Source organism: Halichoerus grypus, chromosome 5 (assembly GCF_964656455.1).
Source record: "Halichoerus grypus chromosome 5, mHalGry1.hap1.1, whole genome shotgun sequence".
Lineage (NCBI taxonomy): Eukaryota > Metazoa > Chordata > Mammalia > Carnivora > Phocidae > Halichoerus > Halichoerus grypus.
The window spans coordinates 182,922,199-182,946,774 of record NC_135716.1 but is presented as its reverse complement, the minus strand read 5'-3'; the positions used below and the strand labels follow the sequence as shown (position 1 = coordinate 182,946,774).

Here is a 24,576-nt window from a genome sequence, read left to right as displayed (position 1 = left end):
ACTTTTCCCTGCTTCCATTTTGTTCACATGCACAACATGTGACCAACACGAACACATCCCAGACCCAGTTACTGGTAAGCTGGGGCGGAGAGAGAGCACAGAACCGCGCCGGGTGGCAGGAAATGCATGTGGAGGCAGAACTGCACTCTGCAGAAACGGTTTTCCATCAACCCTCCAACCGGCCTGTGCCCTCCCCGGGGTTAGGAATTAGTGGCAGGGTCTATACCCTTTGCTTTTTACCTGACAGGTCAGGAACTGAGGACAAGCTGGATGACTGACCTGCCCAAGTACACAGAGTTATGCAGAGGAATAGCCGAGCTTAGAACTCAGTCTCTGAGACCAAAATACCAGTGAGGAAGGGATTCTAGCGTCTCCCAGTATTCACACACACATGATCCCAGAGTGTGGGATCGCAGGGTGGTTGTTCTGTAGATGTGTGAGGACTCCTCTGGGACACCGGACTCGCGGTTTCTCTTACCTCCCATCCTTCCATTTCCAGTCCTCTCTTCCCATATATATCATAGATGGCCCTGGTCTGGGGGTCGCTGAGCACTGCAAATTAAGAAGCATGCATGTTTAGAGAGCACGGAATTCTCCTTTCAGACCTGACAACAACATCATCAGGTAAGTCCACCTCTTCTTTCCTGTCCAACCCCAATCTAGCCGAGAGGCCCTTTTCATCTCCTCTGCATCTTTCCTCCTAACTGCCTCTCAGATCTGATCTAGGATGTGCTGAAAGGTGGACACAAATGAGAAATATTGGGTTTTTTGTGTCCAAGCCACTCTTAATTGTGAGGTGCGGAGGCTGCACCCTAGTATCACTAAAAAACAGTTGTTTTTAACAGAATTAAGTTTCCACCGCAGTCTATAATGGACCTGGGCTTGAAAGAGTTAATTCCAGTTTCTAAAGCTTATTCAGACAGGCTCTGATTGTAGAAAAAGGTGATTTATTATTTGCTCTATTATAGAGTTTCACTAACTCCTAAGACAGGCTCCCCCCCACCTTTCCTCTTTTTTATAAATCATTTAAAGCCACAAACACTTTTCAACTATGATGGCAGCCACATCAGTGAGGGACAGAGCTACTGGAAGGTCGTCCAAACTGAACATAAGTGTCAGGAAATCTAACAGTTGTCCCCCTTCTCCTCTGCCAGCTTCTGATCAAGACCTTTGAATCTTGTCTCCCTTGAGACTTCCCATATATTTTTAGGCCTAATTAAAAAAATGATGTAAATGATTCTATCCATATTCAAATCCAATGGGGAAGAAAGAAATGCTGACCACTGGAAAACGTGGGAGGCAGACTTCTCGAGCTAATCTGTAGGATTTCACAGGGAATTATTTATTGACAGCTCTGCTTTGGTCTCTCCGTCAGGATGAACACTGGGGCCAGCTCTGCTGCCGCAGCATTTCTACAAGCTCCATGAGGGTTTTCTGTTAACTCTTCCCCGAATCTCCAGAACCACACGAATGGGCTATGTGGGTAATCTGGACAGCAGTAAGATTAACGCAGCCATTCAGACAGCAGACTACGATAGAAGGACCAGGCTTCTGGTCAGGACCGCCGCGAAAGTGTTCTGACTGGAGTTAAGTCCGCTGAAGACCCACCACTGAGCTCAGACACGCGCCATGCGCCATGGCCCAAGTTGTTACTCCTCAGTAAAATCTAATTTTATGGTAAAACCATAAAGTGAAATACAGCATATGCTCTTATGTCTGCAACGAGAAGTCTTTATTCTGTAAAGAAACACATTACTAATTTTTGGTCTAAGGAGCAAATCACCGAATGGCTCTGATTAATCAACTTATTTTACTTGGGTAACCTAAGAGTGAATTATTATTTTTTAATTTTTATTTTAAAACTGTGGCAAAATATGCATAACAGAGAATAGATTTTAGTGACTTTTAAGTGTCTGATTCAGGGGCGTTGAGGACGTTCACGATGTTAATGTGAACACCACCACCACGTGGCTAGAGCTTCACCACCATCTGCAACAGAAACTGGGGACCTATCAGTGACTTGAACGTTTCATACACAAATATATCACAAAATTTTCTTTCTGAAGTACCTGAGATGTAAGCATAAAACCCTGCATTACTTGATTATACTTCCTGTTGGCCTTTTTAAGATCGTTTTCCTCCTTTTGTTAGAACCTTTCCTAACTGAATGCTCCGGAGCCAATAAAGTCAGGGTCAGAGGAAAAAACGTTCCTGTACATCTTCTCATAAAAAAAGAGAACAAAGAAGGCTTGTCGGTAGCGATCAGCCTTTTACCTCTAAGAGTTCCCTTTAGAAGAAAGCCAGCAAGCGATTTAGAGCCCGAGTGCTCCCTGCAGCCCAGACCCTGTCTTCTGCTCTGCCCGCACTCTCATTTCCCACTTACTGGCCACATATTGATTTCCAAAGCAAAATACTACTCTTTCAAAGGACCCTGTCGGTAAAAAAGCACTAACCTAACCTCCTCTCTTATACACCTCTAAGGACTCTCTTTCTGTCCTCTACAAATCAAGTCTCTTAAAAATCGAGCAGCTGTTTCCAGGGCGTCTGTGTGAAGCCAAGCCCTCCGCTGACCTTCATAAGCCTGGTGAACAAGGTTAAACAGTCGTTCTGCTTGTGATTTGAGCTCTGGGTCTCGGTGCTTGTCGGGATGGTAAAGCATACACAGCCTCCGGTAGGCAGCTTTCAGCTCTTCAGAAGAGGCCTACAGAAAGAAAAATCCAATTAGAGAACAATCAATGCTCCTTAAATATTATCATTATCAGAATCAGCCTTGAAATGGGAGCCTGTCAGCCACTTTCCAACCTGTCTGCTCTCTGCACACGGGACATAATGAAGTTATGCTTTATTGCTTCAATAAGGCTTCTTTTTTCCACAGTTAATAAAGTGATCAATTATGGACATCAATAGCAACTGTGTTTTGCTGGGAAATGCTATCAGAAGTGTCTCTAACACTGGTTCATTGTGCTCTGATCTGAAACGAAAAACGTCAGAGACCGCTTACTTTTTAACCTAAGTTATTTGAAATAAATCATACCAAGGTACTCTTTTTTTTTTTTTATTAAATGATTTTATTTATTTATTTGACAGAGAGAGAGACAGCGAGAGAGGGAACACAAGCAGGGGGAGTGGGAGAGAGAGAAGCAGGCTTCCCGCAGAGCAGGGAGCCCGATGTGGGGCTTGATCCCAGGACCCTGGGAGCATGACCTGAGCCGAAGGCAGACACTTAACGACTGAGCCACCCAGGCGCCCCATATACCAAGGTACTCTTAACAGAAAATTGGTTCAGATAGGAAAAAAGCTGTACACCACTAGACACAAATGCCATGATCTTATTCAGTTTTCCGACAAAGGAAACTCAGTGAATATTTACCCTTAAAAAATCAAAGACAAATAAAATTGTAAAGCCAACACATGGCCCCAGTTCAACCTCTAATTCCAAAAGGTAGTGCAGAAAGCAGGCAAAAATGCTTTGCTATCCCTCAGTAGAAACAAAAGCCCTCCTTCCCAAACCCAAAAGACCCCTCCCCAACACATGCGGCTCCCCAGTCCTCACACGTCCTCAGTTTGAGGGAGAACATGGACCAGGCGAAGAACAGATGATACGGAGTAAACAAAATGGACTCCACATGTGTTTTAGCCACACAGAAGGGAGGGACGTGGGGTAAGGACAAAACCCACATTCTACTTTGTGGGCCACACAGCCACTGAGAAGTTCTCAGGAACAGACTCCCTCAGAGGCCCTAGGAACACTGAGCTACCTATCTGGCTAGCCCCTTGGACCTGTTTTTGGGAAGTATTAGGTCTGATTTTGTATCAGCCTCAGGGACCATTCTGGTCCATCAGAGGTGATGCTGAACGCACAGCTCTATCCAGATGATCAGTCCAGTAAAGAACATTTTATTTTGGGAGGCAACTACCTCACCATTTTGACAACAGAAGCCCATTTCTGGGTTGCCGACAACATGCCAGAGGGGCCTGAAAAACCAGCCATCTGGGCAGAGGACTGGGACCAGGTCCCAGGTGACAATGCCGGGACCCACAGTGCTCTAGGAGGAGGTCTCAGAACATGTATCTGCAGGGAGAACCATCACAGGGACTAATCAAGAGATCAAGGTACAAGGGAACACGTTACATGTTACACCATTATTTTTCTATAATTTCTACAACTTTTCAGTATCTTCCAATTCCAGGACTCATGAATTTTTTTCACTAAGGAAAAAAGGCAAAACTTTATTGTACTTTAATAATTTTCGGCACAAAATTTAAATGCTTTATATGAGATTAAGTTATTCAGATGCTAGAAAATCAGCAACGTTGTGCACGTTTACTAGAAGTTTTCCTCTTTTTAAAGATTTTATTTATTTATTTGAGAGTGAGCAAGGGAGCACAAGTGGGGGGGAGGGGCAGAGGGAGAGCGACAAGCAGACTCCCTATTTGAGCAGGGAACCCAATGCGGGGCTCGATCTCAGGACCCCGAGATCATGACCTGAACTGAAGGCAGATGCTTAACCAACTGAGCCACCCAGGCGCCCCTACTAGAGGTTTCAAACAAGGAATTCTTAAGACCTCCAAAGGAAGACACTGCATGTGACTGGTAAGATGTGTCAGTCACACATGCCCAGTGCCCCTCAGTGCCCTCCCGACCATGTCTTCACCTCTAGGCCCACAGCTGCTTCTTCTGGGGAGGAGGTGGCTGGCTGGCTGACCTCTCTGAGCCTTTCCAGCTCTGACTTCACATGATCTGTTATCCAGAAAAGAAAGAGCTATCTGTGAGCCTCTCAGCCTGTGGTTTAAACCAGACACAGACCTTCGCTGCTTGTCTGGACAGAGACTCAACACCACACAGTTTTAAATCAGCAGCTCCTTGGAGAGGGTCGAAGACCTTGTTGACTGAGCATCCCTTGGCCCCTAAAAATCAGGCAGATGTCTGCCCCATTCTAGCACTACTGTCTTTCTTCCTTCTTCTCTCTGGTGCAGCCTCTGAGAATTACACTATCGAACAATTGGCAGTTGGCTGCCTTCCCTCTTTCTCTCCATCTGCTCATCTACAAGATTTCCTCTGTGGTGACACACTGACCTCCAAGTTTATTGGTGAAGAACACAGGCTTTTGGGGCAAATGAGCTTTCCGACCCTTAGCGTGCTTGCTCACCTGCAAAAGGAGACAACTCTCAGGGATGGGGAGACAACGAAATGAGTGTGTGACCATACAGGGCTTCGTAGAGTGCCCGACACACAGCACAAGCTTACAAAGTGTGGCTCTTGTAAAACCTTTTCCTTGTTTTCTCAACTTGCAACTGTGGACAAGTAGTACCTCTCTCCTCAAAGTCACTGTGAGGAGTAAATGAAGTAAGACCTGTATAGTGCTCAAAAATGCTGTGCACACAGTAGGGATCTGATCACTCCAGGTATCATAACCCAAAGTGAAGCTCGATACCTCCCGAAACCGGAACAAGTCAGAGAGAAGGCGTCACCCTGGCACGGGGTAGCAGGAACACTCATTTGTGAAGCAGTCTCTGTTTGTGAAAATTCACTGAGCTGTATGCTTACGGCATGTGCCCTCTTGCAGATGTATACTCTGTTTCAGTAAAAAACACGAGACTCCATAGAAGAGATGTGTGTCCACATTCCCGTGTTTGCAAATCTTTTTTCTTTCTCCTACCCTTGGCTTCTTTCCCTGCCAACATCAATCATGCAATGCATTTCTTTTTTTTTTTTTTTGAAAGATTTTATTTATTTATTTGACAGAGAGAGACACAGCGAGAGAGGGAACACAAGCAGGGGGAGTGGGAGAGGGAGAAGCAGGCTTCCCGCGGAGGAGGGAGCCCGATGCGGGGCTTGATCCCAGGACCCTGGGATCATGACCTGAGCCGAAGGCAGACGCTTAACGACTGAGCCACCCAGGTGCCCCATGCAATGCATTTCTTGCCACACTTGGCCAATATGCCCCCTGTACCAAACCTCATTGTTTTAAGCAAATAATAGTTAACTAAATAAAATAGATCTTCTCCAGGTAGGTTTACCTATGTAATGATGTAAAAGGGGCTTGCTCTTTCCTAAACAGCAATTACAGATTATTTTCTCTCGGCAAATTTTAATTGTTCTTTCCAGCATCTCATAAAAGTTACAAGTGCACGATTAGACAGATTTGGCTGACTTCTAGCTTAGGCTGCTGTTTCCTGGTTGTTAAAATTAAACTAGATGACAAGAGGGTAGAATATCTAATCTGCAAGACCTTCTGTAATCATATTAATAAATGGCTTAATGTACTATTGATTAAGTAATAGAAACGAGAAGTTTCATTTTTAATAAATATTACATTCAATAGGTTAGATTGGGCCTTTCATCATAACTGAATAGCTAAGGTCACTGGGTCGATATTTCATAAATGATAAACTCTTTATCATAAAAATACTGATATTTCAAAATCTGTGATATCATTAAAAATGAAACCTACAGTTGCATACTCATTTCTAAAATCCTATATAAAATTAACAGGTGTATTGTGCTTTTAAGTCTGAAAAGTTTCATCATCTCAATCATCTGGTTCTATTTTTAATGTAAAGTAAATCTATTATAAATTCAACCTCATAGATCACAAAACTCACAGTGAAAAGGTCCTCTATGACCTGACCATAGAGTTTAGTGGTCTGTTAAAATGGTTGGATTCGATGCTATACGGTACAAAAATGACATTCCCTGCAATAAGACACAAAAACAAAAGGCTTACAGATTAGAAGGGAAAAAGTAAAACTCTGTATTTGCAGATATCACTTACATGGGAAATCATAAAGACCCTACAAAAAAAGCTACTAAGTGATGTTATAGCAAGGTCATGGAGTACAGGGTCAATATGCAAACATCAATTTATTTCTACAATCTAAAAACTGAAATTTAAAAAGACAATACTGTGTAGAGTACATCAACAAACACGAACTGCTTAGGGATGGATGTAACGAGTGTGTGCAGGACATGTCTGTGGGCAACCCAACACAGTACCGACAGAAATTACAGCCTGGAAACAACAGGAATAAAAGCGTCTTCATGTACCAGAAGGGTCAATATTATTAAGATGCCACATTTTCCCAAAACAAGCTACAGATTCAATGCAACCCAAAATCCCACCAGGCCTTCTTCTGTAGAAATTGACAAGCTAATTCTAAAATTCATGTGGAAAAACAAAGGATATGGAGAAAAAGAAATTTAATTTTCCTAGTTATTTTATTAGCCAAAATAGCTGAAAAAGAACTGGCGGACTCCCATTACTGGGTTTTAAGATTTACTACATGGCTCTGGGAATTGAGACAGTGTGGTACTGGTGAAAGATGTGTAAGTCAAGGGCACAAAGGCAAGTCCACAAATCGACCCCCTATACAGAGCCAGGTGGTTTTTGACAAAGATGTCAAGGTGGTTCAATGGGGAAAAGATATCTTTTTAATACACGATGCTGAAAGAAAGGAACATACATATACAGAAAAATGAACCTTGACCCTTACCTTGCGTCATATGTAGGGGGCACATGAAGACCTTCAGAGAAACAAAAACAGATAAACAAAAGCTGAGGGAATTCATTACCACTAAACTCGCCCTGCAGGAAATGCTCCAGGGAGCTCTGCAGGTTGAAATGAAAGGATACTAGACAGCGACTCAAAGCCATATTAAGAGGCAAAGGTCTCAGTAAAGGTTAAACCCACGGGCAATTATAAAAGCTAGTGTTACCGTGAAAACGGATCCTGACTCCACATTTTGTTTTCTTAATAATTTAAGTGACTAACACGTTAAAAAAAATTATTAGACTAAAGGCTAGTCCTTTGTAACTTTGGCTTGTAACTTCACATTTTGTTTCTACATAATGTAAGAAACTAAAGCATTATAAAAAACAATTACTGGATGGAGCGCCTGGGCGGCGCAGTCGGCTGCGTGTCTGACTCTTGGTTTCAGCTCAGGTCATGATCTCAGGGTCGTGGGATGGAGCCCCTGTCGGGCTCCGAACTTGGCAGGGAATATGTTTGGGATTCTCTCTCCCTCTCCCTCTGCCCCTCCCACTTGTGTGTGCACTCTCAACCTCTAAAATAAATAAATCTTTAAAAAACCCCAAACAATTCTAGGTTATCTTTTGGACACCCAACGTATAAAGATGTAATTCTGTGACATCAATAACTGAAAGACGTGGGACAGTGCCGTACAGGAACAGAGTTTTCCTACATTGCAGAAGTTAGGTTGGTATAAATTCAGTTAGAATGTCAGGATGTTACATGTAACCACAAATCACAGAATACATATGAAAGGAAATGAAGGGCGCCTGGGTGGCTCAGTCGTTAAGCGTCTGCCTTCGGCTTGGGTCATGATCCCAGGGTCCTGGGATCGAGCCCCACATCGGGCTCCCTGCTCAGCGGTGCTTCTCCCTCTCCCACTCCCCCTGCTGGTGTTCCCCCTCTCGCTGTCTCTCTGTCAAATAAATAAATAAAATCTAAAAAAAAAAAAAAAAAGAAAGGAAACGAAAAGCAGTTAAAACATTTCACTATAAAAAACTGGCTAAACACAAAAGACCATAATTTGGAACTTAAAGGACAAAAAAAGATACAGGGCATAGAAAGGAAACAGCAAAACAGCAGAAATAAGGCCCTCCTTATCAACAGCTACTTTAAATGCCAATGGATTAAATTCTCCAATAAAAAGAGAGATTGGCAGGATGAATTAAAAAAAAAAAATGACCCAGCTGTTTGCTGCCCACAGGAGACTTACTTTAGAACCAAACACACAAACAAGCGAAGAGTGAGAGGATAGAAAACATTCCTTGTAAACCGTAACTAAAAGACAGGGGTGGGTCTACTAACATCAGACAAAACAGACATTAAACGAAAAAACTTTACAAGAAACAAAGGAGGACAATACATGTATCAATACAAGGTTCAATTGTTATCTAATAAGAGATTGTCAAAATATATGAAGCAAAAATGGACAGAATTGAAAGGAAAAATAGACAGTTCTACAATAATAGTAAAATTTCAATATTTTCCTTCAATAACATAGAGAATAACCAGACAAAAGGAAGGAAACAGAGGACCTGGACTACACGTTAAGTCAACGAGATCTAATAGACATGTACAGAATATTCTACTCATGACAAGAGAACATGCATTGGGATGTGTGCACATGGGATGTCATGTATGTGGGAAGTCATAAAGAACCTAAAAAGCTACTAAGTGATTTTAGTAAGGTAATGGGATAGGGGGTATCAATAAAAAGTTCAATATAGCAAGAAGATATATGTTCAGCCATCAATTAAGTCTCAATAGATTTAAAAAGATGGATATCCTAAGTATCTTCTCCAACTACAATGGGATGGAGTTAGAAATCAGTAACAGAAAGAAAACTGGGGGCACCTGGGTGGCTCAGTTGGTTAAGCGTCTGCCTTTGGCTCAGGTCATGATCCCAGGGTCCTGGGATAGAGTCCTTCATTGGGCTCCCTGCTCAGCAGGGAGTCTGCTTCTCCCTCTCCATCTCCCTCTGTGCGCTCACGCTCTCTCTCTCTCTCAAATAAATAAAATCTTAAAAAAAATAACTGGAAAATTCACACATTTGTGGAAATTTAATGACACATTCTTAGATAACTAAGAAGAGATCGTGAGGGATATTAGAAAATAGAGATGAAAGAAAAATAAAACATACTGAAACTTACAGGATGCAGTAAAAGCAATGGTGTGGGGGAAATTTATAGCTATAAATGTTTACATTAAAAAACAGCAAAGAGGGGCGCCTGGGTGGCTCAGTCGTTAAGCGTCTGCCTTCGGCTCAGGTCACGATCCCAGCGTCCTGGGATCGAGCCCCGCATCGGGCTCCCTGCTCCGCGGGAAGCCTGCTTCTCCCTCTCCCACTCCCCCTGCTTGTGTTTCCTCTCTCGCTGTGTCTCTCTCTGTCAAATAAATAAATAAAATCTTTAAAAAAAAAAAATAAAAAAAAAACCAGCAAAGATCACAAATCAATTGATGAGGGAACAGAAAGCAAGCTGAGGACAAAGCAGAAGCTGACACCCCACAACCCTCCCCACCATGGGATATATGTGACATTCCTCAGGCACTCCCGGTGGCCCTAAAGGAAAAAGGGAGGTTTCAAAAGAACTTTCATCTGCTAAAGAGGACCAACAAGACACTGGAGGCCTTGCCATTGTCAAGTTAAGGTTGTTTTTTTCCCTCTAGCAAGGCATTAACATTAAGATAGTTGGGAGATTCCTGGAAAATGTCGGAGGAGGTTGCAGGGTGTCAGCTTATGCTTTGTCTTCAGCCAGCCTTGTGCTCCCTCATCACAATGACCCAATATATAACTAAGGAACTAGAAGAAGAACAAATTGAACTCAAAGCTAGCTAGCAGAAGGAAATAATACAGATCAGAGCAGAGATAATAAAATAGACAATAAAAAAGCAACCCAGAAAATGAACGAAACCAAAAGTTGGTTCTCAAAAAAAAAAAAAAAAAATTTTTTTTTTTCCAACTAAATTGACAAATTTCTAACTAGCTTGCCTAAGGACAAAAAGAGAAAAGATTCAAATTACTAAACTCAGAAATGAAAGTAGGGATATTACTAGTGATTCTATAGAAAAAGGGTTATAAAAAAGTACTATGAACAATTAATTGTCCATCAACAAACTGGAAAACCTAGATGAAATGGACAAACTCCTGGAAATACAAAACCTACCAAGACTAAATCATAAACAAAATCTGAATAGACCTATAATTAGTAAGGAGATTTAATTACTAATCAAAGCCTTTTTTTTAAAGATTTTATTTATTTGAGAGACAGAGATAGCAAAAGAGGGAACACAAGCAGGGGGAGTGGGAGAGGGAGAAGCAGGCTTCCCACTGAGCAGGGAGCCCAACGCAGGGCTTGATTCCAGGACCCTGGGATCATGACCTGAGCCAAAGACAGATGTTTAATGACTGAGCCACCCAGGCGCCCCGTAATCAAAGACTTCCTGACAAAGCAAAAAAAGCCCTGGACCTAATGGCTTCACTGGTGAATTCTACCAGAAATTTAAAGAATTAATCGCAATCCTTCTCCAACTTTTCCAAAACAGCAAAGAGGAGGGAACGCTTCCAAATGCATACCAAAGCTAGAAAAAGAGTACAAGAAAACTACAGACCAATACCCCCTATGAACACTGATGCAAAAATTCTCAACAGAACACGAGCAAACAGACTTTAGCATACTAAAAGGATTATTATACACCATGACTGAGTGGGATTTATTCCTGGAATGCAAGGATAGTTCAGCAAAAATCAATCAATATAATACACTACACTAAGAGAACGGAAGAAAAAATCCCATACAATCATCTCAATTGATGCAGAAAAAGCATCTGACAAAATTCAACACCCTATCGTGGTAAAAACATTCAATAAACTAGGAACAGAGGGAAACTACCTCAGCATAATAAAAGCCATAAAGAGCTCTTACAACTGAAGACAGATCTACAGTGAACATCATACTCAATGGTGAAAGACTGAAACATTTTCCTCTAAGATCAGGACCAACGCAAGGATGTCTGCTTTTCTATTCAACGTAGTATTGGAAGTCCTAGCCAGAGCAACTAGATAAGAAAAAGAAATAAATGGCACGCAATTGGAAAGTAATATAAACTCTGTTACCAGACTGTATGATCTTACATGAAGAAAATGAACAATTCCACCCACCCACACACACACACAAAACCTATTAGAACTAATGAATGAATTCAGCAAAGTTGCAGGATACAAAGTCAACACACACAAATTAGCTGCATTTCTATACACTAAAAATCAACAATCTGGAAAGAATATTAAGAAAAATAGTTCCTTGTACAATAGCATAAAAAAAAAAAAAAAAACCTTAGTAATTAACTTTACCAAAGAGGTAAAACATTTTTTATAATGAGAACTATGACACACCACTGAAAGATTTAAAGAAGACATAAAAAAAAGAAAGACATTCCACATCAATGTATTAGAAGACAATTAAAGTGTCAATACTACCCAAAACAACTAAAAGATTCAATTCAATCCTTATCAAAATCCCAATGACAGTGTTTGCAGAAACAGAAAAATCCACCCTAGAATTTGCATGGAATCTCAAGGGATCCCAAAGAGCCAAATAATCTTGAAAAAGAACAAAGTTGGAGGATTCATATTTCCTTATGTCAAAGCTTACTACAGAGCTACAGTAATCAAAACAGTGTGGTACCAGAATAAAGACAGATATGTGGACCAACAGAACATGATAGAGGGTCCACTAATACCCATTCACATATATGGTCAAAAGATTTTTGACAAGGTGCCAAGACTACTCAATAGGGAAAGGACAGTTTTTTCAACAAATGGTATTGGGGAAAACTGGATAGTCACATGTAAAAGAATGAGTAGGACCCGTACTTAATGCCATATATAAAAGCTGATGCAGTTGATTTTTGTGTTGACTTCATATCATGTAACTTCGCTGAATTCATTTATTAGTTTAGTCACTAAAAATGGATGAAAGACCTAAACGTAAGAGCTAAAGTGTAAAACTCTTAGAAGAAAACATAGGCCAAAACTTTCATTACATTGGATTTGGCAATGATTTCTTGGTTATAACATCAAAGGCACAGACAATAAAAGAAGAAACAAACTAAACTTCTCAAAACTAAGAACTTCTATAAATCAAGGGATACTATCAAGAAAGTGAAAAAACAATCTATAGAATGGGAAAAAATATTTGCAAATCATATTATCTAATAAGGAGTTAATATCCAGAATACATAAAGAACACTTAAAACTCAACAAAAACAACCAACCTAATTAAAAAATTGACAAAGGACTTGAACAGACAGTTCCCCAGAGAAGATACAATAATGTCCAATAAGCACATGAAGGATGCTCATATCACTAATCATTAGGGAAATGCAAATCAAAGCCACAATGAGATACCACTTCACACCCATTAGGATGCTATTATAAAACAAACAGATAATAACAAGTGATGACAAGGATGTGAAGAAACTGGAATCCATGTACACTGTTGGTGGGAATGTAAAATGGTATAGCTTTCATGGAAAACAGTGTGGTAATTCCTCAAAAAAATAAAAACAGATTTGCCATATGACTCAGCAATTCCACTTCTGGGCATATACCCAAAAGAACTGGAAGCAGGGTCTCAAACAGGTATTTGTAAACCCATGTTCACAGTAATATTATTCACAATAGCTAAAACATGGAAGCAGCCCAAGTGTCCATCAAAAGATGAATGCTTATCAGCAGAATGTGGTACAAACATACAATGGAATATTCAGTCTTAAAAAGGCAGGGAATTCTGACACATGCTATAACATGGATGAACCCTGAAAATAACATACCAAGTGAAATAAGCCAGTCACAAAATGATAAATACTATATGATTCTACTTAGATGAGGTATCTAGTAGTAAAATATCAGAGACAGAAAGCAGAATAATGCTTGCCAGGGAGTTTGGGTGGGGGAGTAGACAGTTATTGTGTAATGGGTAGAATTTCAGTTTTGCAAGATGAAAAGACTTCAGGAGACAGATGGTGATGATGGTTGCACAACATTATGTATGTACTTAATACCACTGAACTGTAAAAATCGGGTAAGATGGTAAATTTTATGTTACATGTATTTTACAACTTATTTATTTATTTATTTATTTATAAAGATTTTATTTATTTGACAAAGAGAGACACAGCAAGAGAGGGAACACAAGCAGGGGGAGTGGGAGAGGGAGAAGCGGGCCTCCCGCCGAGCAGGGAGCCCAATGCGGGGCTCGATTCCGGGACTCCGGGATTGTGACCTGAGCCGAAGGCAGACGCTTAACGACTGAGCCACCCAGGCGCCCCGTATTTTACAATTTAAACAACTGAGGGGCACCTGGGTGGCTCAGCTGGTTAAGCGTCTGCCTCCGGCTCAGGTCATGATCCCAATGTCTTGGGATTGAGCCCCAAGTCTGGCTCTCTGCTCAGTGGGGAGCCTGCTTCTTCCTCTCCTTCTGCCTGCCGTTCCCCCTGCTTGTGCTCTTTCTGTCAAATAAATAAATAAAATCTTAAAAAAAATTTCTTTGGAAAAAAAAAACCCTCAAAATGAAAAAGACTTAAATGTGAAAACTAAAACCATAAAATTTCTAAAAACATAATTTTTGTAACCCTGAGTTAAAGATTTCCTATACAGAATAAAAGAAAAATATTTGTAAAATATATGATAGACTTGTATCCAGAACATATGAAGAGCTCTTACTGAAGAAGACAACCCAATAAAATAATGAGTAAAAGATTTAAACAGAAACTTCAGCCAAAGGTGATACAGGAATGGCTAATATGTACATGAAAAGATATTCAATATTGTTAGTCATTACGGAAGTGCAAATTAAAAACAAAAGTAGATACTACTACACAACCACTAGAATGTCTAAAATAAAAGACTGAGAATATTAAATGTGGGTGAGGATGTGAAACAAAATAAACATCATTTTCAAAAATATGAACAAAAGCTTTGTCATTGGCATAGAGACAAAAATGGCATCAGTTCTTCTCGTCAAAATAGGTTAAAGAAATGAGTCAATGGCTATGTTTTTCCTAGTTGAATTACCTTAAAAAACCTTTATTAGAAAAGTATACATATTCTTCATGGATAAAATGGAAAATATACATAACATGTTTTAAAATAAAAATTTGTTTTTTCTGTAATAGAATTTTATAATCCCCCCCCCTTTTCAGTTAAAGGTCTTTGTGAGGTTTTGTTTTTGTGGCTTTTATTGGTCATCAAATATTTTCTACATCATCTTAAATGGCTGCATAATATTTCAAATATGGCATTATCACAGTTTATATAAGGATTCCCTATGAACAATTTTCATTTGTTTTCAAAAGGCTGGAGTGGACATCCCTACAGCTAAAACTGTGTGCATCCATGATTATCTTTTTGCAAATAAGTTTCTAGAATTGTTGGGTCAAAGCCTGTAAGATTTCCGTTTTAGTCTGCTGAACTGCTCTCTATTAAGTGTCTAACATTTAATTATTTTAAAATTTAAAAATTTAATTTTATCAAAGGGATACATAAAACAGTTTATAAATGGAACTACTAGACTTACAAGCAAAACAGCATTCATCCCCACTCCTCAGGTGAGAAGTACTTTAAAATCTCTCAGCATTTTCCTCATTTATATTTCTAAATCATATGCTTATACTTGCATCCTTAATTTTAAAAGTTTAGATTTAATCTACTCATTATGAGAATTTAGTTCTCTTTCACTTCTGTTTCTCTTTCCCCCCCTTTCTACATAGTTTTCACAACTTTGATTCAAATCAATATGAAATGTCTTTTATTTTTTTTCATTGTTTTTAAAAGTTTTTTTTTTTTTTGACAGAGAGAGAGAGTGAGAACAGGAACACAAGCAGGGGGAGTGGGAGAGGGAGAAGCAGGTTTCCCGCGGAGCAAGGAGCCCAATGTGGGGCTCGATCCCAGGACCCTGGAATCATGACCTGAGCAGAAGGCAGACGCTTAACGACTGAGCCACCCAGGCGCCCCAGAACAAGGTAATACTTTTAAAAGAAATAATATACAGGGGTGCCTGTGTGGCTCAGTCAGCTAAGCGGCCGATTCTTGATTGCCTCAGCTCAGGTCATGATCTCAGGGTCATGAGATCAAGCCCTGCGTGGGGCTCAGCACTCAGCTGGGAGACCCTCCCCCTACTCGTGCTCACTCACTCTCTAATAGATACATAAATAAAATCTTTCAAAAAAAAGTATCACCTTGTTATTTCTTACATGTAGTATCTTATTTCTCTGAAAACAATTGAGTTTTCAAACTCCCTGCACTGTCTGCCTGCTTCATTTCTCTTTGCTGTTTGCATGATCCTAGAAATTCACATCGCAGCATTCCTTCAAATATTTACGTTCTTTGCTATCAATTTATACCTAACAGTAAGATAATAGGGAGCTATCTGGAAGCTCTATGTGAACAGCCCTTGCCATCTGATGAGCTGCTTTGTGAAATGCCTGTGAGAAGACCGGGAAGTTTCATTTGGTGGTATTTTCTCTACCATAGGTCAGTTTCTTCAGGGAAGGATTGTAGAGAACAAGGAAAATGCTGTAAGTCTCACCATGCAGGATATAATCACTCATATATTCCCTGCTTTTGTAAGGGTGCCATTCTCCTCCTCCACCGTGTCTATGGCTAGGATCTGAAGCCTTCCTGGTTCGGTTTCTCCAGGGAATGATCCTGTCTCCTGGCTGGGTGGGCCAGCACACTCATCTCATCAGCACTCAGTGCTACCGTTAGAAAGAAAACAATCTTTGTCAACATGGTAGAAAAAAATGGGTACTCTATTTTAAACTGCATTTGCTGGGTGTCTGGGTGGCTCAGTTGGTTAAGCGGATGCCTTCACCTCAGGTCATGATCCCAGGGTCCTGGGATTGAGCCCCATGTCGGGCTCTCTGCTCAGTGGGGAGCCTGCTTCTCTCTCTCCCTCTGTCTGTTGCTTTGCTTGCTTGTGTTCTGTCAAATAAATGGATAAAATCTTAAAAAAAAAAAGTGCATTTGTTTACTATTGAGGATGAACATTTCTCCATGTATTTATTTATATTTTAGACTTCTTTTATGAAATAACCCATTTGTTTCCTTTGTATTGTTTTCCTATTAGGATAGTCACCTTTTTTTTTTTTTTTTTTTTAATTTCCAAGAGTTCTTTATATATATTGGAAATATGAATCTTTTATCAAATAAATATACTGCATGTTCCTTTTGAGTTTTTAAATTGTGTTTTTTTTAGATTTTTGTTTTTTTTCTTTGAGCAAAGACAGAAATTTCCTGCTTTTACAAAATCAAACCTATAAATTGTCCCTTTTCTGATCTCTGCTGTGGTATCATGCTTGGAACTGTCTGACTCCGGTTTCATCATATTTGCTTCCCTTAGATAATGAAGCCATCGAAGAAGCCGCTACATTTTCACTCACCCAGATCCTAGTGAAGACCATCTCCGTAATCAGTGTGATGGTACACACACTCAAAGCGCATACGGCCACTCTGCTTTTATTTCCTACCTTCATTTAACAAAGTGAGCTAAAGCGTGCGAGGAACAGCAGCATGTCTGAACTGTGATTATGCTGGTCAGTGGTTCTCAGGGTGTGGTGTGGGGCCCCCCGGGAGTCTGAACCTTTTTAGGAGGTCCACAGGTCAAAACTACTTTCAATAAAACAAATAACACTGAGCTATTATTTGCCTTTTTCTCATTCTGTCATGCGTACAGTGGGATTTTCTCAAGGCTGCAGCATGTGATGACATCACTGCTCCGATGGCTAATGGAATGTGTACTTATGCATTATGTTTGCTAGTCATTTCTAAGGTGGCAGTTTTACAGCATAAATAGATTTCAGAGATTAATCAACTGGTTCTCAGCTCTTCCACTGTGTGGCTGCTCCCCACTTCGTGTTCTATCTGCTGTGATGTCTGTGTATCTGTACCATTATTTCTTCAATACAGAGCTATTTTGAAATCCTTCAGTCTTCCTTATGCCTTACTGAAACTGAAATACAAGTACACTCTGTGTTTTATTTTACAACATTTTGTCAATTACTGAGTTTTAATTTTTAATCAAAGTCAATAGCTATAGCCCAAGTAAACAAAAGCTCAATAATTAAAAAATGTAAAGGGGTCTTGACATCAAGAAGTGTGAGAATTACTGGGTTTGATCATATTGTGTTACCAAACAATTCAAAAATCACATAGGTTTATTTCTCCTTTTACATGGCCATCTTAGGTCAGCTGGTACGCAGTTGGCCGTGTCCTCAGGTCCCAAGTTTCAAAGAGCAGCCACCTCTGAACCACTGCCAGCAGCCAAGGCAGAGAGGGAAGGGCAGGAGCAGACCCTCTCTGGCTCACACCAGCATTTAAACGCTTCAGCCTGAGGGGCGCCTGGGTGGCTCAGCCTGTTAAGCAGCTGCCTTCTGCTCAGGTCATGATCCCAGGGTCCTGGGATCGAGTCCCACATCAGGCTCCCTGCTCAGCAGGGAGTCTGCTTCTCCCTCTGACCCTCCCCCCTCTCGTGTTCTCTCATTCTCTCTCTCAAATAAATAAAATCTTAAAAATAAATAAATAAATAAATGCTTCAGCCCGAGCAGGATACATATCACTTCCATGCATATCGTTGGCTAGAACTAGTCCCAGGGCCTCACTCAACCACTGGGAGACCAGGAAGTACAGCCCTACCATGGGCTGGACAACAAAGAACCAATAATGTTCAGTGCACAGCACTTAAAACTAACACGATGATATTTAATTCAGTACTTTGAAGACCTAATAGAGCTTGCAAGCAGCAACTTACACGTCATACTTACATCTATTTTAGGAATCGGAAAGCCACTAGGTCTGCTGAAGCCCATACTTTCCAGCTCAAACTTCCAGGCTGTCTCTACACTGCTGTATTTCAGGAAAGCTCCACAAACTATGTTCAATTGGATTTTGGGAAGTTTGCCTAATTACCACAACTGGCGATTCATTACTGTCCGTATGTTCCATGACAATCTGAAATAAACTGTATCAGCTAATAAAACCTGTAATTTTTTATGATACTTGGTGCTCATACAATTTAAAGGAGACAGCAGATTTCAAAGTGAATTAACACCAAGACAGCATGGGTGCTTTGTGCTGAGTAAGAGCTGTTTCATGACGAGGAGGGCTGTTACAGATTACTTGGTGTCACTGAGGAGACCAAGGCATGTGCTCATCAGGCACTAAACTGGACTTGGAAAAACTTCCTCCTTCATTTTGAAAAGGTTCCCACTACACAGTCTGAGGCTTCACACAATAAAACCTCTCTCACACACAGCCCTGCCATCTTCTGATGCCATTTTCCCTGCTCAACACAGCCTTCTACAATGTTCATTTTCATGTGGAACATCTTTGGAGGATCTGGAAATAAGCTGGGGTTGATGTGCAAACGGCAAAACTCCGACAATGTACGCAGACTCACCCTCAACCTCGAGCACAGGGCAGACTGTACTAACTCGCTCTGCCTGACCCGTCATTGTAAGGAGCATCTCAAGTAGAACCAGATTTGTGAGACTAACCTATGTAGTCTATCCTAAACATTCAGCTCTGACGAAAAAAAAACTACAAAAACAAATCTAATCCATTTGAAACGTATTTACTTTTTTTTTTTTTTTAAGATTTTATTTATTTATTTGACAGAGAGAGACACAGTGAGAGAGGGAACACAAGCAGGGAGAGTGGGAGAGGGAGAAGCAGGCTTCCTGCTGAGCAGGGAGCCCGATGTGGGGCTCGATCCCAGGACCCTGGGATCACGACCTGAGCCGAAGGCAGACGCCCAACGACTGAGCCATCCAGGCACCCCTACGTATTTACTTTTTACTAATATTATTGATGCTAGTACAAAAGGTGATAAACAAGTAACCTTCTCCCACTGCAGTAAAAAACTGAAGAGGAACAGAATGCCTGCCAGATGAAAAAGGACAAGCCCAGCAGGGCAAGCCCTCTCTTCCAGCACGGTCCCCAGTCTCCGCGCACCTTAGCTTACTCCGAGAGTGAGCATAAAGGCATACATTTGAATTTGCTCTCTTCCTCTTGTATCTGACTTTGAACAATTTTGGCAAGTAAAAATTTAGACTTGCCAAATGACAACTGATAAACTCCTACCAATAAATTCCTCTAGAATGATTTGTTGCCAAAATTGCAAAGTGATCTTCAACACAGATATTCCACAAAGTAAAAAGCACCTGGACAAGGTGGGTGTGATGTTAGCAGATACTTAACTCTTCCAGTCAGTACATTTACTGAATGCCTGCCCTGTTCTAAGTACCGCAGGAGGTACAACAGAAATATAATATTAAGATTACAAACTAGGTGTGCATATGTGTGTTTCCCCTAAAAAACCCATGATTTAACTAAACAGTAAGACAAAAATGCTACTATTAGTGGTGGAGAAATAAGTTCAGGGCAGTCAGAATTGAAAGAAAACTCCATGAAGGTGGAGGGATCTAAATGGGAAAGGTAGATTTTGATTTGCTTTGGTGTCCAAGACAGGCTGGGGCATTTCAGGGGAAAAGAACATCCTGAGGAACAGGCCAGTGTTGGAGACAGAGAACACTGACCAAACTGACATAAGAGCGAAGGAGTCTAAGTAAGACGCTGGCCGGAAATTAACTTGGACATCCATCCACCTGCTCATTCATTCAGCAAACACTGGCCCTGTACTAAGGGATATAGTGGTGAATCAGATAGCCACGGTCCCTGACCACATGATGCTTACTTTGCAGTGGAGGCAAGCAGAACGTCATCACAAGGTAGGCAGAAAACACATTAAACATCTAATTTATTAACATGGATCCAGGTGGGGCACCTGGGTGGCTCCGTCAGTTGAGCGTCTGCCTTCGGCTCAGGTCATGATCTCGGGGTCCTGGGATCGAGTCCCGCATCGGGCTCCCTGCTCAGCGGGGAGCCTGCTTCTCCCTCTGCCTCTGCTGCTCCCCCTGCTTGTGCTCTCTCTCTCTGTCGGATAAATAAATAAAATCTTAAAAAAAAAAAAAAAAGATTGAAAATGGATAGAGCAGTTTGACCTTTACCCAATAATCAGCGGGAAGCCACAAAAGGTTTCTGGGTAGGGAAATAATGTGATCAGTACTGTTTGTTAATATTAATTTGGTACAGCTTGACTACAACTGACAAAAATCAAAACCAGAGAGACCTAGAGAAAACTATGGCAGAAACGTAGGGTTGAGGTTAGGAGGGCTGGCGGCCCAGGAGTCAAAGCGGAAACAAAGGATCAGAGTTGGCTGGGGGTCAAGAGGAGCCTTTGTGAGCCGGGTGGGTCTGTGGGACAATGGAAAGGGACTCAGTTCCATATGGAGAAAACAAACCAAAGAGCACATCTGGGGTTCTGGCTCAGATGTGTGGGTTGGGGAGAAACTGAAAGCATCAGGCTTTGGGGCGAAAGGTGAATTTGAACACCTAAGTACAACGCCCAGAAGGCAGGTGGAGATGCAGGAGAAGCAAGAGATTGTAAAAAGAGCCAAGCTCAAGAGGCCCAAACCTGGGGAAATTGTGAGGATGGAGAAGGAGTATCTGGCAGGGCAAGGGAGGAGGACAAAGAGATCATCCTAGAAGCCAAAGCTGAGGGGGCTTCAAGGCTGTCGCGGCAGCACAGATGCATCCACACAAAACGCTCCTGCTGGTATCTTCCCATTTGAGGCTTTAACACTCAAAACACCTTGAGATTGGCACCGAAGCCTCCATTTTACAGGTAAAAACAGTGAGGATCAAAAAGACTAAAAGTCTGGTCTGAGAGGGAGAAGGAACTTTCCAGACTACGGCCCCCTGACCCAAAAGCTAGCTGAAGATTAAGTTTAGCCTGTGTGGCCCGGCCCAGACCAAAGCTCGGTTCACAGAGTGAAAAGCTGCAGAGAAGGAGCAGGTACTCACAAAGCATCTATCACACAGCGAGCTCATCCAAACTGTGTGAAGAACTCGGACAAATCAATAAGAGCATTCCTTATTAACTTTTATGCTCATGATACTAATAAAATATACCGGCATTCACTTTACATAATAACATGCCCATTACTATGCTGAGCACTTACATGCATTCTTGCTTCATTTTCCCCAAAGCCCTAGGATAGTGAAATTATTGTCTGGATTTTATGGATGAAGAGACGGGCTCAGAGAGGGTAAGTGGCTTGCCTCTATCAGGCTGCTAGGAAGTCAAACTCAAACCTGACTTCAAGGGCTTCACTCTTTAAGGCGCCAACCCCTTTCGAAGCTCCACCATCAACTCTGCCTTTCCAAATAATCGCCATCAAAGGTACATAAGTGCTTCCCACGGAGGTGCTGGGCTAAGTGGTTTCAGCTGTCCTTCTAGAAAATCCCTGAGCACTGCCACAGCTTTCTGGAGTACAGGGGTCAAGTGGACATGCTACATGTCCTGTAATTTTTGAAAAGTCAACCTCTTACAGCCATTTTATTATTAAAAAAAAAGTATTTTGAGAGAGCAAGGGTGAGTATGGGGGGGGGAGCAGCAGAGGCAGAGGGACAAGCAGACTCCCTGCTGAGCGCTAAGCCCAACATGGGGCTTGATCCCAGGACCCCGAGATCACCATCTGAGCCGAAGGCAGATGCTTCACCGACTGAGCCACCCAGGCGCCCCCTACAGCCATTTTAGATTCTGCTTTGGGAAGGTAGGCTTAAGAGAGAAATCATGAGTAAGTCAGAAAAGCTAAATAGGAGTTGATCAAACAATTCCAAGTTTCTACAACTAGAGGTAACCTAAGTCAGCTGTCATACATAGAAGGAAAAAACTTACAAAATTTACAGAACTCATTACCCCCAAGATGGCAATATAAATCCCCAAAAAAGATTATGCAATCAGTAATGACAGAAGTCTACATACTAACAAAGAAAAAGGCGGGCCCCGGTCACCTTCACGGTTTATGGGGTGGGGGAAATCCTGTCCTCCATGCCCACTTCTGCTGACGACAGAATGTGAGAAGAGGAGCCAAAGAAGCAGAAATGATTCCTGATCAGAGGTCATTCCAAGGGCTGAGGAGAGATTTTCTGACTATTGTACAATTTGGTTTTCATTTCTCTTCCTGGTCATGTCCATATGTGTATTTGGTGCCCTTGAGACACAACAGTAAATAAAAAGGCCAGCATCTTAGAGGAAAATGAGCCCCAGTTCCTTTCTGGGTCAGAGTGATGGTTCAGATCCTATCTTCACATAAAGAGCTTGGCTTATTTTTTTCCCAAAACCCTGACCTTATACTTTCTCTCGTCCATGTCCATCTGTTATATCCTGCCCACTCATACAGACTTCTTGTGGTTGAGGTCTGCTGGCATTTTACTAATGAAGAATGTTCTGGCTCCTGCAAACTAGGGAGGGGACACTGTACACGTTGCATGCAGAAGTGGTTCCAACAGTCCAAGAGCCAAACAGGACCCAGCTACCAGGAGATGAACTTGGAGGAGGCTCCAAGCGCCTTCAAGGGAATGGGAGCTTTGTAAGTGTGGGCCACAATGGTGGTAATAAAGCAGCAGTGTTCCCAATGGTCTTTTCCCCTCCTGGTGCCCCCTTTTAAGCTTTTATGCTATTTTATTTATTCATCCCTGTTAGTTGTCTTAAATCCTTTCTTGAACAAGGTAGGGTATAAATAAAATCAAAATGAAAGTTTAATAAAAGTAAACACTAGAATTCCACAGCCAAGCAAAACACGTTGTGCGTCCCATTATTTTCCTTACCCATTGTTTACTACTGAACTCACAGCAAATATAAAAGCTCTCAATTGAATTCTTTTTTTTTTTTAAGATTTTATTTATTTTTTTGACAGAGAGAGACACAGCGAGAGAGGGAACACAAGCAGGGGGAGTGGGAGAGGGAGAGAGAGAAGCAGGCTTCCCGCTGAGCAGGGAGCCCGATGCGGGGCTCGATCCCAGGACACTGGGATCATGACCTGAGCCGAAGGCAGACGCTTAACGATTGAGCCACCCAGGCGTCCCATCAATTGAATTCTCTTTAACAAAGCAAAAAAAAAAAATATTTTGGTAGATAATGCAGAACTAGACCATTAAAATTTCAAGAAGCAATTGTTTAAAATGCCCAAAGCAGAAAGGTAGTAACTAGCTTATGGTTCATTAAAGAAAACACATTTTAAAATTTAACCTCATGGTGTTTGCTAATCATATTATAAAATGACATCTGGACCTAACTGGGTAACCTACGAACTCCCTCCCCACCCAGAAGCAATACCACCAGAAGCCTCCCTGAACTCTACCTTGGCACCCTCCTGACCCAGTGCTCTGTCTTGTCGCTTGGCCTCTGATCAGGGAGGTCCTCCCCTCCCTGCCTGGCCCCTTAGCAGCTGACAGCTCACAAGAGTTACAACTCTGGGTCCCACTCTGCCTTTACCTCAGACACTCACCGTCTTTGGGACTATCCCTTCTCCACTACTCCTGAGCTTGGCTCCACCTTCTGGGAGCTCGGCTCCTCCCCCCTGCCCTCCCCACGAAACTCATGACTTTGCAGAAGCAGAGTTCTGAGAGATAGCTGTCTTTTGAAGATAAGAAACTCAGTATTTTGAACAGAAAGAGAAAAGAAACCTTTAGGAATTCATAACCTGACGCTTAGCATAAATTCTGGCACTATGTTTTTTTATTAATATTAACAGATGGATAGCAAATTTAGCCAGGATCAGGTTTACCAAAGTTTTCTATGTACATGTATGTCTTTTAAAATAAGCAAAACCTCATGCTTTATCAAATTTCAGGAAATAACAATAAATATTAAATGAACATCTACTAGTACAAGGCAGTGTATACATATCCCCGTTACACGGCAATGCTCCAATATACAACATCCTGGCTCACAGTAAGTTCCTAATCCATTACTGCCTGTTCCCTGAATTTCAGTGTCAAAGAAAACGGGAAGCAGAAAGGGTAGACTACTGGCCCAGAGGCAATATCCGAGCCCCCCCCCCCCCCCCCGTAAAGTCCCTGATACAGGACATTCTGGCTGCAAAGCTGTACAGTGCTGCCTCCTACTCAGTAACCTGGAAGTA

The 24,576-nt window shown here is 41.6% G+C and overlaps 1 protein-coding gene across 1 annotated transcript in view; it reads right to left on the bottom strand.

Annotated features, from left to right (window-relative positions):
• DNAJC11 (DnaJ heat shock protein family (Hsp40) member C11) overlaps nucleotides 1-24,576 on the bottom strand; it is a 73,471-nt gene that overhangs the window by 44,658 nt on the left and 4,237 nt on the right. The window contains exons 2-3 of the mRNA XM_036064567.2: nucleotides 2,572-2,701; nucleotides 479-552 (exon numbers count right to left, since the gene is read on the bottom strand). Coding sequence (XP_035920460.1) covers nucleotides 479-552; nucleotides 2,572-2,701 — 204 coding nt within the window. The remainder of the gene's footprint in view (nucleotides 1-478; nucleotides 553-2,571; nucleotides 2,702-24,576) is intronic.